The 12,961-nt window shown below is 35.7% G+C and overlaps 1 protein-coding gene across 2 annotated transcripts in view; it reads right to left on the bottom strand.

Moving 5' to 3' along the window:
- Positions 1-840: 840 nt before the first annotated feature.
- The window catches only part of kiaa1549lb (KIAA1549-like b), a 140,333-nt gene continuing 128,212 nt past the window's right edge, over positions 841-12,961 (bottom strand). Inside the window, exons 21-23 of one of the 2 annotated variants that reach the window (XM_067419686.1) lie at positions 8,018-8,169; positions 7,625-7,699; positions 3,713-3,852 (exon numbers count right to left, since the gene is read on the bottom strand). In XM_067419686.1, coding sequence (XP_067275787.1) covers positions 7,670-7,699; positions 8,018-8,169 — 182 coding nt within the window. In that variant the 3' untranslated portion in view covers positions 3,713-3,852; positions 7,625-7,669. Of the gene's footprint in view, positions 3,853-7,624; positions 7,700-8,017; positions 8,170-12,961 lie in introns of both variants that reach the window. The other variant, XM_067419685.1, reaches the window with a different exon arrangement.

Genomic DNA, 12,961 nt, shown 5'->3' with positions numbered 1-12,961 from the left:
TGCTATCATTTTCCAATTTGTTTTATTTGTTCTTATTATTGACTGTAAGCTTTTACATAAAAATTATCAAAAACGTATGAGGCAATAACAAATTATCTATGTGGCAGTATATAAGGCCCATTGTATCAAAAATGGTATTGAATATTGATATTTTTAAGGTAATTCTAGTACCGTGACAACACTACCCCCATCTTGACCATCAAGAAGCATCAGTATATAATAATTGTATTAGAAATGATCACCAAAACTAAATACCTTTAACAAATTGGAAAGGTAATTATGGTCAACGTGGCTTTCTCTTGTTTCAGAGAGACCAGATAATTCCTACACTGTAAAAAATATATATATATATATATATATATTATTGGTTTAACAAAAAATTAATAACCTGGTTGCCTTAAAATTTTGAGTTTAAAGCCCCTTTCACACTGCACGTCGAACCCGCAATATTCCTGGAACATTGCCGGGTCACCTTCTGTGTGAAAGCAACCACGTCCCGGAATTGATTACCGAATTGAACCCGGGTCGGGGACCTAGTAACATTGCGGGATTCGACCCGGGACAAGAACTGTGTGAACAAAAGCCAAAACTAATGCCGCAACGTGTACGAAGTAATCATGTGACTCCTAGAGCAGAGCTTGTTTTTTCAATAATACAACCCTGCAGTGCCAGAAGAGCTAGTCGGTGTTTTAAACGCAGAGAGTGTTAAATTAAATTTAAACAAGCAGAAATGTGCTTAGTTAGTTTCTGCAGATAATTCCTTAAGTCTGAACCAAAGAAACAGATGCTGGGAACAAAATAAAATTTAACAACAAGTTTAAAGAGTTCAATAAACAAGAATCATGTTCATTCTGTTATCTTTTATTGCAAAATGTCTCATTAACCAAAGTGGCTCAAACACACTTATTAACAGTGCTTTATTAGATATGTGGTTCCAAATCAGAATTAACATTAGAATATCGGTTTCAAAATACTTAAATGAACAACTTAAGAAACAAATAAATACAAATAGTTAAAAAAAAAGTTACTTTGACAATAGTGAAATTTGCACATGATTTGAGTGTGACCACCAGATGTTACCATGATTCTATCAAAAGATTATATTATGATTTAAACAACATTTAAGAATGTAAGTAAACTGTTTATTAAGAAGCTTATTGAAGCTCACTCCGAACAAATATGGGGTAGGAGAAAACTAAATTCAAAGTGAAAATAATCTAAACTATCCAAACTGATATTTAAAAGGAAACTTTTTGTTGCTGTGGTTTTTGACACATCTGAAACAAAACTGACCACATTTTAAACATTTAAATGTTGTTAGTTGACGGGAGAGAATGTTGGGATTATAGGTTAAAAAAACATACTTATTATGTGTAGGTAATACAATAATAATGCATTGCTTTTGCCACTTCAGGGCATACATACAGTATAGTATACAGCTGTGGGGACAGTTTGTCATAATTATAAAACAAAATTTACATACAATAAATACACAAAAACTGTCAAACACACTTTGTTTTCGTTAGCCACTTCGGGGTACATACAGCATGCTCAAGCTAATGAATAGTTAATTGCTTATAGTTTTATTTGGGAAGATTACGTGGGCTAGTTCAGACCCATCTTGGCAATGAATACTGGATTGTTCTTGAGATGTTACAGTGATTATCATCACACTTCTGGGAAATCGTTTTTTTTTTTTTAAGACATGAGTAAAGTGCATGTCAGAGTAGCAGTCAAATTAATTACGCTATGGGGAATTTTAATCTATGCATATCTGACTCATAAGCTGATAAAAAGTTACTGAAAGGAAATAGATAAATTGTCAGCATATGAATATAATGCTTGTCTACTTTAAATGCAGTTATTTTTTTTACATTAAAGAAAGCCCTTATGTCCAACAAACAATGAGTTAAATAAAAAAAAGCTTAAAAAAAGTAAAATAATCAACAACAAAAAAAAGCTTTTTTTCTATTTCACTTTCACCCACGATAGCACCTTTGACGAAAAAATAAATTAGTATATTATTATATATCTTAAGTTATTAAAGCGTAACACATTCCATTTGTTTTTTATGTATAATAAAGATAAACAGAAATAAATTAAGCTCTTTAAAGTAAAAATGATTGTTGCCATGGGCCTTACTCAGGGTTAACGCCAATGAAAATGGAATAAAAATGAGGCCATGTCCACACTAATACGTTTTCGTTTGAAAACGCATCTTTTTCTCTCCGTTTTGCCCGTTTTAAGTCAAGGAAAACGTAGCTTTTTGAAAACGCTCTCCAAAGCAGATACATTTGAAAATACCGTCTTTGCGTCGTAGTGTGGACTGTGAAGACAGAGGTAATTGAAAACAATGATGCATGTTTAGTCATGTGACGCACATAGTCATGTGACGCACATAACTGGCACTATTGTGCCAGTTATGTGCTATTCACTTTCACACAGTTGCTAAAATAGGTTACTTTGCAAACTTCATATCAGATTCCTGCAAGGATGACAGAAAATGTACTTGCATTTGCTCTCCTGTGGAAAAAATATGTGTGGAGTTGCATTTTAGACCAAACATGGTTGACCGAGTGCGACCTGGACGCATAAGTGAATGGTGGGATATTTAGCTAAATAAAATGATCCTGCCAGAAGAATTGTGTGATAAATGTGACGTCTGTATCATCTCAGTCAGCTTTGATGAGGTTTTACACATGCACAGTAAGTTGAATTTGGCGTTTACTGATGTTTCAGTGTTGATGAGAATCATTTGGAAAACGTAAGTGTGGACGGAGAGCGTTTTGAAACGAAAACTCCATTTTCGAATCTATCCAGATTAATGTAGACGTAGCCTGAGACTGTGCTGCTTCTGTTTCTCAGCGGGTCCTCAGCAGGCCCCTGTCTGATCATGCAGCACAATCCACTCAGTAGTATTGGATGTTGTTAATAGGTCCTTATTCAAAACATTTTCTTTTTTACAAACTATGTTTTCTGAAGTTGTTTGTGCACAGTATTTTCAGTACTTCGATCAACATATTGTCAACAGTCTGTATTTCTGTCTCCTAATGCCTCAGGTTAAATATGGGCTCTACCCTGACTAAGATCCTCACAACATGAAAAGTGCCCAATGTTGCGCATCACCTTCAGTTGGCCTAGTTTAGATTTTTGACATGCTGCTGCAGAACTGCAGGCCCAATATTTTATTATGATTTATTTAAAAAAAAAATATCACTTGTGAATTGTTTGATATTCAAGTTTTATATCAACGAATTTCCATCTTCTCTTTCGTTTAACTACCATATCAGGTTTCATAATTAAACTTAACACAACTAAAATGGGAAAACGTTGTGAATTTTCATATTTTTTGATTAAATAAAATTACATATTAATGTTATTCTACAAAAAAGAAAAACATACATATTAATGTTATAATACAATGGCAAAGAGAACAACACACAACCTGTATTGAAACCAGACAGGCGTTTGAATAAAGGAAAACAAGTAGCCAGTGAAATAATGAAATTAGAAGTCTATTCTTACAGAAGTTATAAATGTATCAATACAGCTGGTCCATGAATCCACTGGAAAGTTCTACACCTGGAACTCAAAAATGTCTGCTTGTTTTTTGGCCAGTTTGGCCACCTCATCGCGGATGGCTTTGACCAGTGTTGAAGTGGAAAGGCTGCTGAGAGGGATGCTGCTGATCAGATCTCTGGGCTCTTCTAGACTCTGCTGGGACATTGCTGTGGAGGAAGAGGGTGGATGATCTGGACCACCCCGAGTGGCCTGGCGGTGGTGCCAAAGGAGAGGGCTGCCCTGAGGATAGTGAGGGTGAGGAAAGGCCTCTGCATAGCCTGGTAAGGGCATCTGAAATAGAAAACAGGTAACATTCAACAAGGCCTATGCTAAAACCAGTCAGTAAGGGTCTATTGATATATCTATTGAGTCTTGATCTTTTCTGCAGCTGACCAAACTCTATACTTAAAAGGGGAACCAATATACAAATGCACAAGGAATACACTCACGATAAGGAAAACTAAAAGTTTAAGGATCTACTTATATAATAAGTAATATTAGTGACACTCCATTCAAACAAGTTTGAATTGTGTGATTTGGTCATTTTCATTAAATTATGAGTTATGAAATCATAAACACTCTGAACAAGGGTCACATTGTCACCAGGGTTGGGCATAATTCAGAATTTAAGAATTCACTCTTTTTAACTCTCAAGTGTAAATTAGAATTTAATTGAACTCCCTACAGGATTCAACATTCAACATTCGCAAAAACAGAGGAAGTTCATTAGTCAACAACAATCTTCATTATAGGTTATTGAAATTTAAGATATTTGGGTAAACCATCCGTTTAATTTAACAGGTTTCATAATTAAACCTAACACAGCTAGTTCTTAAGATAATTCCAAGAAGTTTGAAAGCATGTTCCCAAGGTCTAATTCTTAAAAACTGAAAATTATTAAAGAATATTAATGTTTCAAAGATAAACAAGAGTCTTATGGATTTAGAATGGCATGAGGGTTAGTAAATGATAGCAACATTTTCATATTTTGGGTAAATTAACAATTAAGAATTAAAAAACTAATAATAATTGATAATTGTCAATTTCAATACGTTTAAATACAAAATGGTATACTCCTAATGAGGCTGCTTTGTCTAATACAACAAATAAATAACTTTATACTTAAATCTTAACATGTCTTATTATCTTTTAGCTGTTTTTAATTAACAAGTGCTGGCTATTAACTTTACTAGGTTATACAATTCATTAAAAATATGACCCTGGATTTAAGAAAAATTTGAAGTTTTCTAGCTTTTTGAGCAAAAAGAAAAATGTGTTTTTTTCAAAGACTGCAAGGTGCATAAGCAATGCTTTTATCATTTGTTTCTGCTCCTTTTTTTCCTATGTTTTGATTCGGAGTTATGTTCTCTTTAAAGGACAACTCTGGGGAAAAATGAACCTAGGGGTAATTAACAAATGGTTACAGAGTACATCCTTCTCTGGGATGCGTTTCCATGAAAATGTAAAGAGTTTTATCTCTAAAAACCGAAGCACTGAGAACTTTGTAAGTGTACAAACAGTTTAATAAGAATATACTTTATAAAGACAGTACATTACGCGTTTACAAACAGCAGCCATCTTGTGAAAAAATCTCGATGAGTCAAGCCACGAACACTGTGCTAAGTGAGCTGATTGATAGGAATTAAGTTTGTGAAATCTAATTACATGGATTTTTTTTTTTTTTCCTCTGCTGCATTCAGTGCTTTCTTCCGGAAACAACAGACCATTAGAGCCCAATCTAGGCCCTGGCCCAAGACACTGAGGCCCTAGCCCAGCCCGTGTCCGACAGCTTACAAAATTCTCGGCCATGAAATTCGAGTCCGACTGGAGCCCGTGTTTTTTACTTGTTTTAATTAATTAATCAGTTTTTTTTAATTGTTGCAGCCATTAAAATAGTTCAGCTTTGGTTTTAATGTCAAAGTAGTTATATTTTGTTTTGTTTCTTTATTAAGTTCATTTAGAAAAATGTTTAGAGCATTTTTTTGTTTGTAAAATTAAATTAAATTTTTTTTTTAAAATTGGTGCCGACCAAGTGACCAGCAGCAAACAATGAGTTAACCACATGTTTAATCAATTTAGCCTCTCAAATCAACTCTTGACTTGTCTTGCCTATAATAAAATCCATATAAAACACTTTAAGTATCATGTTATTTAATTTAGCCTACAATTACCACCAAAGTAAAAGGCATTTTTGATGAGCTGAGGCAGGCTGCTGCTCGCGGCTATCATAAACAAAATGAGCTAAACAATCTAAACAAAGAAAAAGAAAAAAAGAACATGCAGGTTGTCTTATACCTTACACTTCCGCAAAATGAATATAAATACGATCTTCAATATCTGCGGTATATGCTCATTTAACAGAGTTCACAGCAACGAAAGTAACAGATTCAATATGCATTTTATTCAGCAGCTCATTACAAATTCAAAGACTGCAATACGAGAAAGAGCAACCTAAGCCCTGGTAAGATAATTTAGTCTCATTCATTTTTATTGAAGATTATTGTGTTTTTGTAGCCTGACAAGCCAGACCCACATCAAGATGTTTGGTCTGGAAACTCACCATAGACAGGGCTCAATCCGAGGGGCGGGATAAACGGTTGTCTTTCAAACTCCCTCTGCACGCGATAGGATAGCGCTACACCGACCAGAGCAACGAAGGTGAAACAGAGCCTGTTGATAGATTAAACATTCACCGTATCCGGTCGGCTTAACTCCGAACACATCTTCCCTTTTTAAGAATGACTTCAGGGCCGTTCTTTGTTCTTTTCTCAGAGAAAAGCTTAACTCCAAGTCTTCCAGAATCGCAGTCAAAACTGATTCGAAAGACCGCCGCCGTTCGCCAGTTTTTGTGTTTACTAGACAACAGAAGCACGCAAACGCAACTCGCCCGTCGTCATTATGCCCCGCCCGCCAACAATATACACGATGTGATTGGCCCGTCCAGATTCTGAGGAATACAGCTCAGAAGGGTATTGAGAGTTCCTAGACGACACTTGCGGGCAGATTAAATTTGCTGCCGCTAGGGTGCGTCTAGATTTCTAGGCTAGTGTTTTTGAGCATCTAAGACTTATTTTAAGTTTAATTTACAGCCATTTGCGTTGGGTTGGTTTACTCATTTGCGGCGATGCGTGTTGCAGTAGCACCATCATATCTATCTGACTACAACATATAGCCCATAACACGTCCAAGTAACAGTTCTTAGCACAACGTTTGTGGCTTGACTCATCTTGATTTTTTAAGATGGCTGCTGTCTGTATACGTGTAATGTAATGTCTTTATAAAGTATCTTCTTATTAAGCTGTTTGTACACTTACAAAGTTCTCAATGCTTCGGTTTGCATGCAGGGACCCTCATTATGCTACCGTGTTAATGTGAGGCTATTTTGAGCCTTGTTAGTGGTATTAACTAGCAATTTAATTTTACTTATTCTGTGCCCCATAGACAAGCGTTAAAAGCTAATCGATTTTTAGAGATAAGACTCTTTTCATTAGATTTTCATGAAAACGCATCCCAGAGAAGGATCTACTCATTAGCCATGTGTTAATTAGCCCTAGGTTCATTTTTCACCGGAGTTGTTCTTTAAGAATATGTGTAATAGCACCTCTTACCATATAACAGTGAAAACCCAGAAAGCCATACAATTCCCCCAGTGCAGAAGTTAAGAACTATATTTCTAATAACCTGAATTCTAATAACCTGAAGTTCTAAGAAAAAGTCATTGGAAAATAGCAGTTAGAATTTTATTCTTAAGAATGTTTTGTGAGTCTGGCCGCTGTTGTATGAAAGCAGAATATCTGAATACATCATATCAGATATAGCTGTGTTTGTTTCAGAATATAAACACATCTATATCTATAGGTTATATATAATTTAATTTAATTGAATTTATTTTTTAATTCTATTTCCTTAAATTCTACATCTTATTTGCTACTTCATTTCAAATCAGGAATAAGTTCTTTTTTCTATCGAAGTCAATTCGATTCTGAATTGCACACAACCCTGTTCGTGACAGAGGAAAGAAATAAAAAGAAAAGTGTTCATTTGAAGAAATGTGCTCAACTACCCCGGGAATATGTTGTTTCCACTCAACGTCAGCGATAAATTCAGTTCAGCAAATGGTTTCTAAATGACACTGGTTCTGCAAAAAGACACCGTGTGAATGCAGGCACACACAAACAGGGATAAGAAGGACAATCCAAAAAGACGAGCCTTGCGCCCAAGGGCAGGTCACAAGATCAGACAGAATGTCCCCCAAATGTAAAGAGCACAATGTATAGAGGCACATGTGACAGACCAGTTCTGCTTCTCTTGCTTGCATTCCATAAGGATTACTCCACATTAAATAGTACTAGTGGTGCATGCACTGTAACAATGGGGTTTTGGGATGCAACACTGTTTGTGAAGCAGAATTGGACAACTAATAACCAATAAATAATTATGATAAATGCATTCTTACAGATTCGGCCCACTGAGGAGGCACATCCTCGGGTTCAGGGGGGTAAGACATCCAGGATGGGCTATGATAGGAGGAGGGTGGTGTGGAGATGAAATATCCTGTGCATCCTGGACGAGTGGCTGGGATGGCGTACACTGCTGTCATGGGATTTCCTGTGGGACAAAAAAAGGAATATATTTTAGGTTACATTTGAAATAAATGCATGCTAATAATTAAGCATATTGAAATTAACTAATTTGTACATATTCTGAAGAAATTATGAGTAGTGTTTGCCTGTGGCAGGGCACTCTTAAGACTATAATAGTATTATAATAGAGTATAATAAAATTTAAAAAGGTATGCCTTTTTTAAGGTTTTAGTTTCAGCTTTAGTTAACTATATATACAATTTTAGAGGAACTGATCACATCTGAAGTTTTCATTTGGTAGATTTGAATTTCTGTGAATTAAATTGTATCAATTCACAGAATGTCAATTCAGCCAACTAAAAAAAATGTATCAATTCAGAATTTTAATTCGGCCAATTGAAAAATAGATGTGATCAGTCACTAGAAAAATTTCAATTGGAGACATTATTATTATATATATATATATATATATATTAGGGGTGGCCCCGAATAATCGAAGATTCGATGCATCGATATGCGAAGCCAGATTCGACCACCGATCTCACAGTCGAATCTTCGCGGGTGTTATGAAACAAGGATCATACCATTTTGGCAATATGGGGGTTCTCAATGTTTTAAAGACGTGACGAGGCGCTAAACTTCCCATTTGGTGTACGACCCCTTTAAGCGCGCTGAGCTTCGGAACGCAAAGCTCACCACCGCTCCACGTCTTTAAAATTCGAACACGTTTTCAATGAGTGTACACACACTGGTGGCGGCATTCGGCGCCTGTCCATGGCGACTCATGAAGTTGTTTAAAATCCTAAACGCCACAGAGCACCATTTCAATCAGATGTCAATGTAGATACTGATTTCACCCTGTGCTACAAGATACACCCATCGTGCAGCTCTTCTGCCAGAAGTCGATTCAAAATTGAGCTTGCGCGTATATAATGTGTGAGATATAATGTGTGAGATACCTGAGACGCTGCGCTGAGCTTCTGGCATAATTGACTACCTTTAGGCATAATCTGGTAAGAACGTGCATGTAAACGCACTCAAAGTGCTCTTTTCCTCTCTAGGCAGGTACTTTTTTTTGTTCTGTATTTATAAAAATCGTTTTACCCCTCCAAACCCATTTATGTTAACACAGATGATTCCACTATCAGTCCACTATAGAAAGATTCAAATGTGTAAATCCTTAGTCAGGGACACCCCTAATGACAACCCTCATTATTTTACATTCATTTTTTTATTGAATCATCATTACAAAAATAGTTTTAATGAGGTTTTATTAACAATGTCCGGGAGAAGCACATTCAGATAAATGACACAGGTGGAAAGCACTCAGCCAATCAACAATAGAGGTATATATACGCAGCAGTCCTACCTCCGTTTGTTGACAGTTATCAGCATCCCTCCAACACCCCTTCTCCACGCTTTTAAACTCTATATAACTTACATCTACAGGGGGTACTCTGAGTTTGGGCCTAATTACAAACTCAAAGCCCTTCTCCCAGACAGCACACCAAATACGCATTAAAGTAGCTATCTATAAATAAATAAAAAATACTATCTATAAATTATATGTAAGTGCGAACTCGTGAAACAGTTAAAATATTTTTTAACAGTTCTCAGTAAGATATTACAATCTAGGCAGTAACAAATAAAGAATTATAAAATCCATCAAAGTGGCTGGACACCGCAAAAGGCTTAAATACAAACGGAATAGAAGTTTTAAATCTGCAGTCTTATTATTAATAAAGAGAGAGAGAGAAGCAAAGTTAAGTAGCCAATAAAGTTAAGAGCTTCTTGTCCTAAACTTTTTAGACAAAAGGTAACATGGTCTTGTTTTCATGGTTACTCTTTTTTCTAACATTTCATCAAACGGTGTGGATCATGCAATTAGGTACTCTATTAATATGAGTGCCAGATGCACTAATCAGTCTTGGTCCTTTGTAGAAAAGGCCAGTTTGTGAGATCTGGATCATGATCGAGCAGCACATAGACATTTACATGGTCTGCTTCACTTCGCTGTTCCACGCTGAAAGTGACTATCAGTGACACTAGGCGTGCTCGGTCTACTGGTGGGCTGTCCTGTTTCACTCTCACTGATAGTTGTAGCTTGTATAATTGCCACCATCAATGTGAAATGTTGTGGCTTTATTCTTTCTAAACTGTAGTCCTGTCTCTCTGGGTTTCTGATCGCTCTTGCTGCCGCTGACTTGAAAACTGACCTTTTGTACTGTTTTAGTCTCTGCAGATTGCTTGTTTGTTGCTAATCTGCTTTCCTGTTTCGCTGCTAGCGTCCGCACGGAGGCCGTAACATTTATCATCTCCAATCTTTCCCTACAGTCTGTCACTACCAATCATCTCCACTATTTCGTTTATTACGATTTGTATCCTACTTTTGTTATGTTTTCACTTATGTGCTCCTGACGGGTGCTTCTTTCCATCCATTGTGTTCTTTTTTTGCTGTTATTGTCATGTGCTGTCTTTTGAAGTAACGAGGACCCATGCTCTCGTTCACTTCTTACCAACTTTCTATTATTCACATATTTTTAAAAAAAGTTACTACACTATTATAAGTCAACATTTTTGTGAATGTAAGAAGAAGAAAAAAAATCACAAAATTATAATATAAAATAATCTAAAGTTGTGATTTGAGGCCCCCTAGCGTCCTGGGGCCAACATACCTGGCATACTCTACACCCCCTGTAATGGCGCCCCTTATCATGGCCATGATGCTAAAACATTGCTAAGGTGTTCTGTTATGTAATTGCTTAATATTTGATGTTAAAGTCCAATAGTATGATATCTATGATATTTTTCTTTAGACATGTCTCTGGTGGGAAGTGGGGAGAGAAACGATCGCTGAAATTAGGCGGGCTGCAGATTAAGAGGGATAAAAAGTTGGTAACACTTTACTTGAAGGGGTGTGCATAAGACTGACATGACACCTTCATAATCATGACATAACACGTGTCATGAATATGAAGGAGTTTTTATGCATGTTTATGACAACTGTCATTAAGTGTCATTCGCTTAATTATGTCATTTTTAATGCAATGATGACATTTCGAAATTGTCTTTATGACAACTTGACATAAACCAATATATCATAACCTGTCAGTGTCTTTGTCATGACAACTTGACATTACCAAGACAACATAACCTGTCATAAACATGGCATAACAGATTATCAAATTTGAATAGAATTATTATATAGAAATTTACTTAGCTTATAGGGTTAACCTTAAACTGTCATGTGGTTGGTTTTGATGTTGACTGAGGCTATTATAATGTCATACATTTTTTTCAGTGGCACAAGTTTAATTTGTCATTGAAATGTAATTAGGTGTTAATACGCTGTCAAATTATTTTTTAATAACAGCATCATTAATATTTTTCAGTTCATAATGTTTTATTTTATGTTTTAAGTTTCCTCCACCAGCTTCAACAGAAGGTTAGATAATAGACAATTTCAAATTTCTTAAAAATATGAAAAGGAGTTCGAGAAATAAAATCAATCATTTAATTTTTAAGACCTGCCCTCTCACAGAACTGACTCTTAAAAACACAAGGCATGAATTTATACACAGGTGACCAGCACCAATTAATGCATAAAGGGGAAAACACGTACACAAATATTGGCCATTACACAAAATAAACATATCTATATATATACATATATATCATATACACACATAAACAAACAGAAAAATAACACTTTGTCAAATGACTTCACTTTATAAATTATCTTCCGATGTATAAAAATAAGAGGAATAGTCTTTAGAGCCCCACCCCGGGCTGAATGGTTGCGACTAGATCCTAGGCCGGAACATTATATATAGGGCCAACGTTTCCGCCCGAACCCCTTTTGACGGTGCACCAGCACACGGGACTCCGCCATGACAAACAGACAAACAAAAAAAATGGTAAGAATAAACTCAAACTATTCGTTAAAGAGTGAGCGAAAGTTTAAATAAAGTATATTAAACCCAACATAACGTTGTTGTGAATTGTTTTTACTTACTGCAAACTAAATTGACATTAAACACCTAAACAAACTAACCTGACTGAGGCTCTGCCAACAACTGTTACAGCGTACACATAACCAGTGGTGCCACCATAGACATCATCATATAGGTGTATATGTCTATGCCACTCTATCATTTTGAGTTATATTAATAGTTTTTAATGACTCTGTACGATTTCCTCTATGATGCCATATTTCAGGTCAAGCTAAATATTCATGACACTGTTATAAAATAATTTGACTGAGTATTGACACTTAATGACATGTTAATGACAAATTCAACTTGTACCACTGTAGTTTAGGTCAAGAAATATATTCATGACAATGTTATGAAATAATTTGACACAGTATTGACGCTTAATGACATGTTAATGACAAATTCAACTTGTACCACTGTAGTTTAGGTCAAGAAATAGATTCATGACAATGTTATAAAATAATTTGACAGAGTATTGACACTTAATGACATGTAAATGACAAATTAAATTTATAGAAAAATCATGACATTATAATAGCCTAATGACAGCCAACGTCAAAACCAACCACATGACAGTTTAATAATAATAATAATAGATTTTATTTATAACGCACTTTTCATTCCGAAGAATCTCAAAGTGCAACAAAGGGAAAAAATAACAATACATGAATAACAAGTAAAAATTACATCCCAACATCATGCCGGACGCTGATGACGCTAGCCTGGTGCAAACTTCAGCCACCATGCAGTTCAAGCCCGAGGGAGACCACAAGCCGACACCCAGAAGAGAGAGCAGCCGCAGAGAGCAACATCAAATGTCCT

The sequence above is a fragment of the Pseudorasbora parva genome, chromosome 16 (assembly GCF_024679245.1).
Source record: "Pseudorasbora parva isolate DD20220531a chromosome 16, ASM2467924v1, whole genome shotgun sequence".
In the NCBI taxonomy this organism is placed as follows: Eukaryota; Metazoa; Chordata; class Actinopteri; order Cypriniformes; family Gobionidae; genus Pseudorasbora; species Pseudorasbora parva.
The sequence above is the reverse complement of the archived record's forward strand: the minus strand, read 5'-3'. Positions and strand labels throughout refer to the sequence as shown.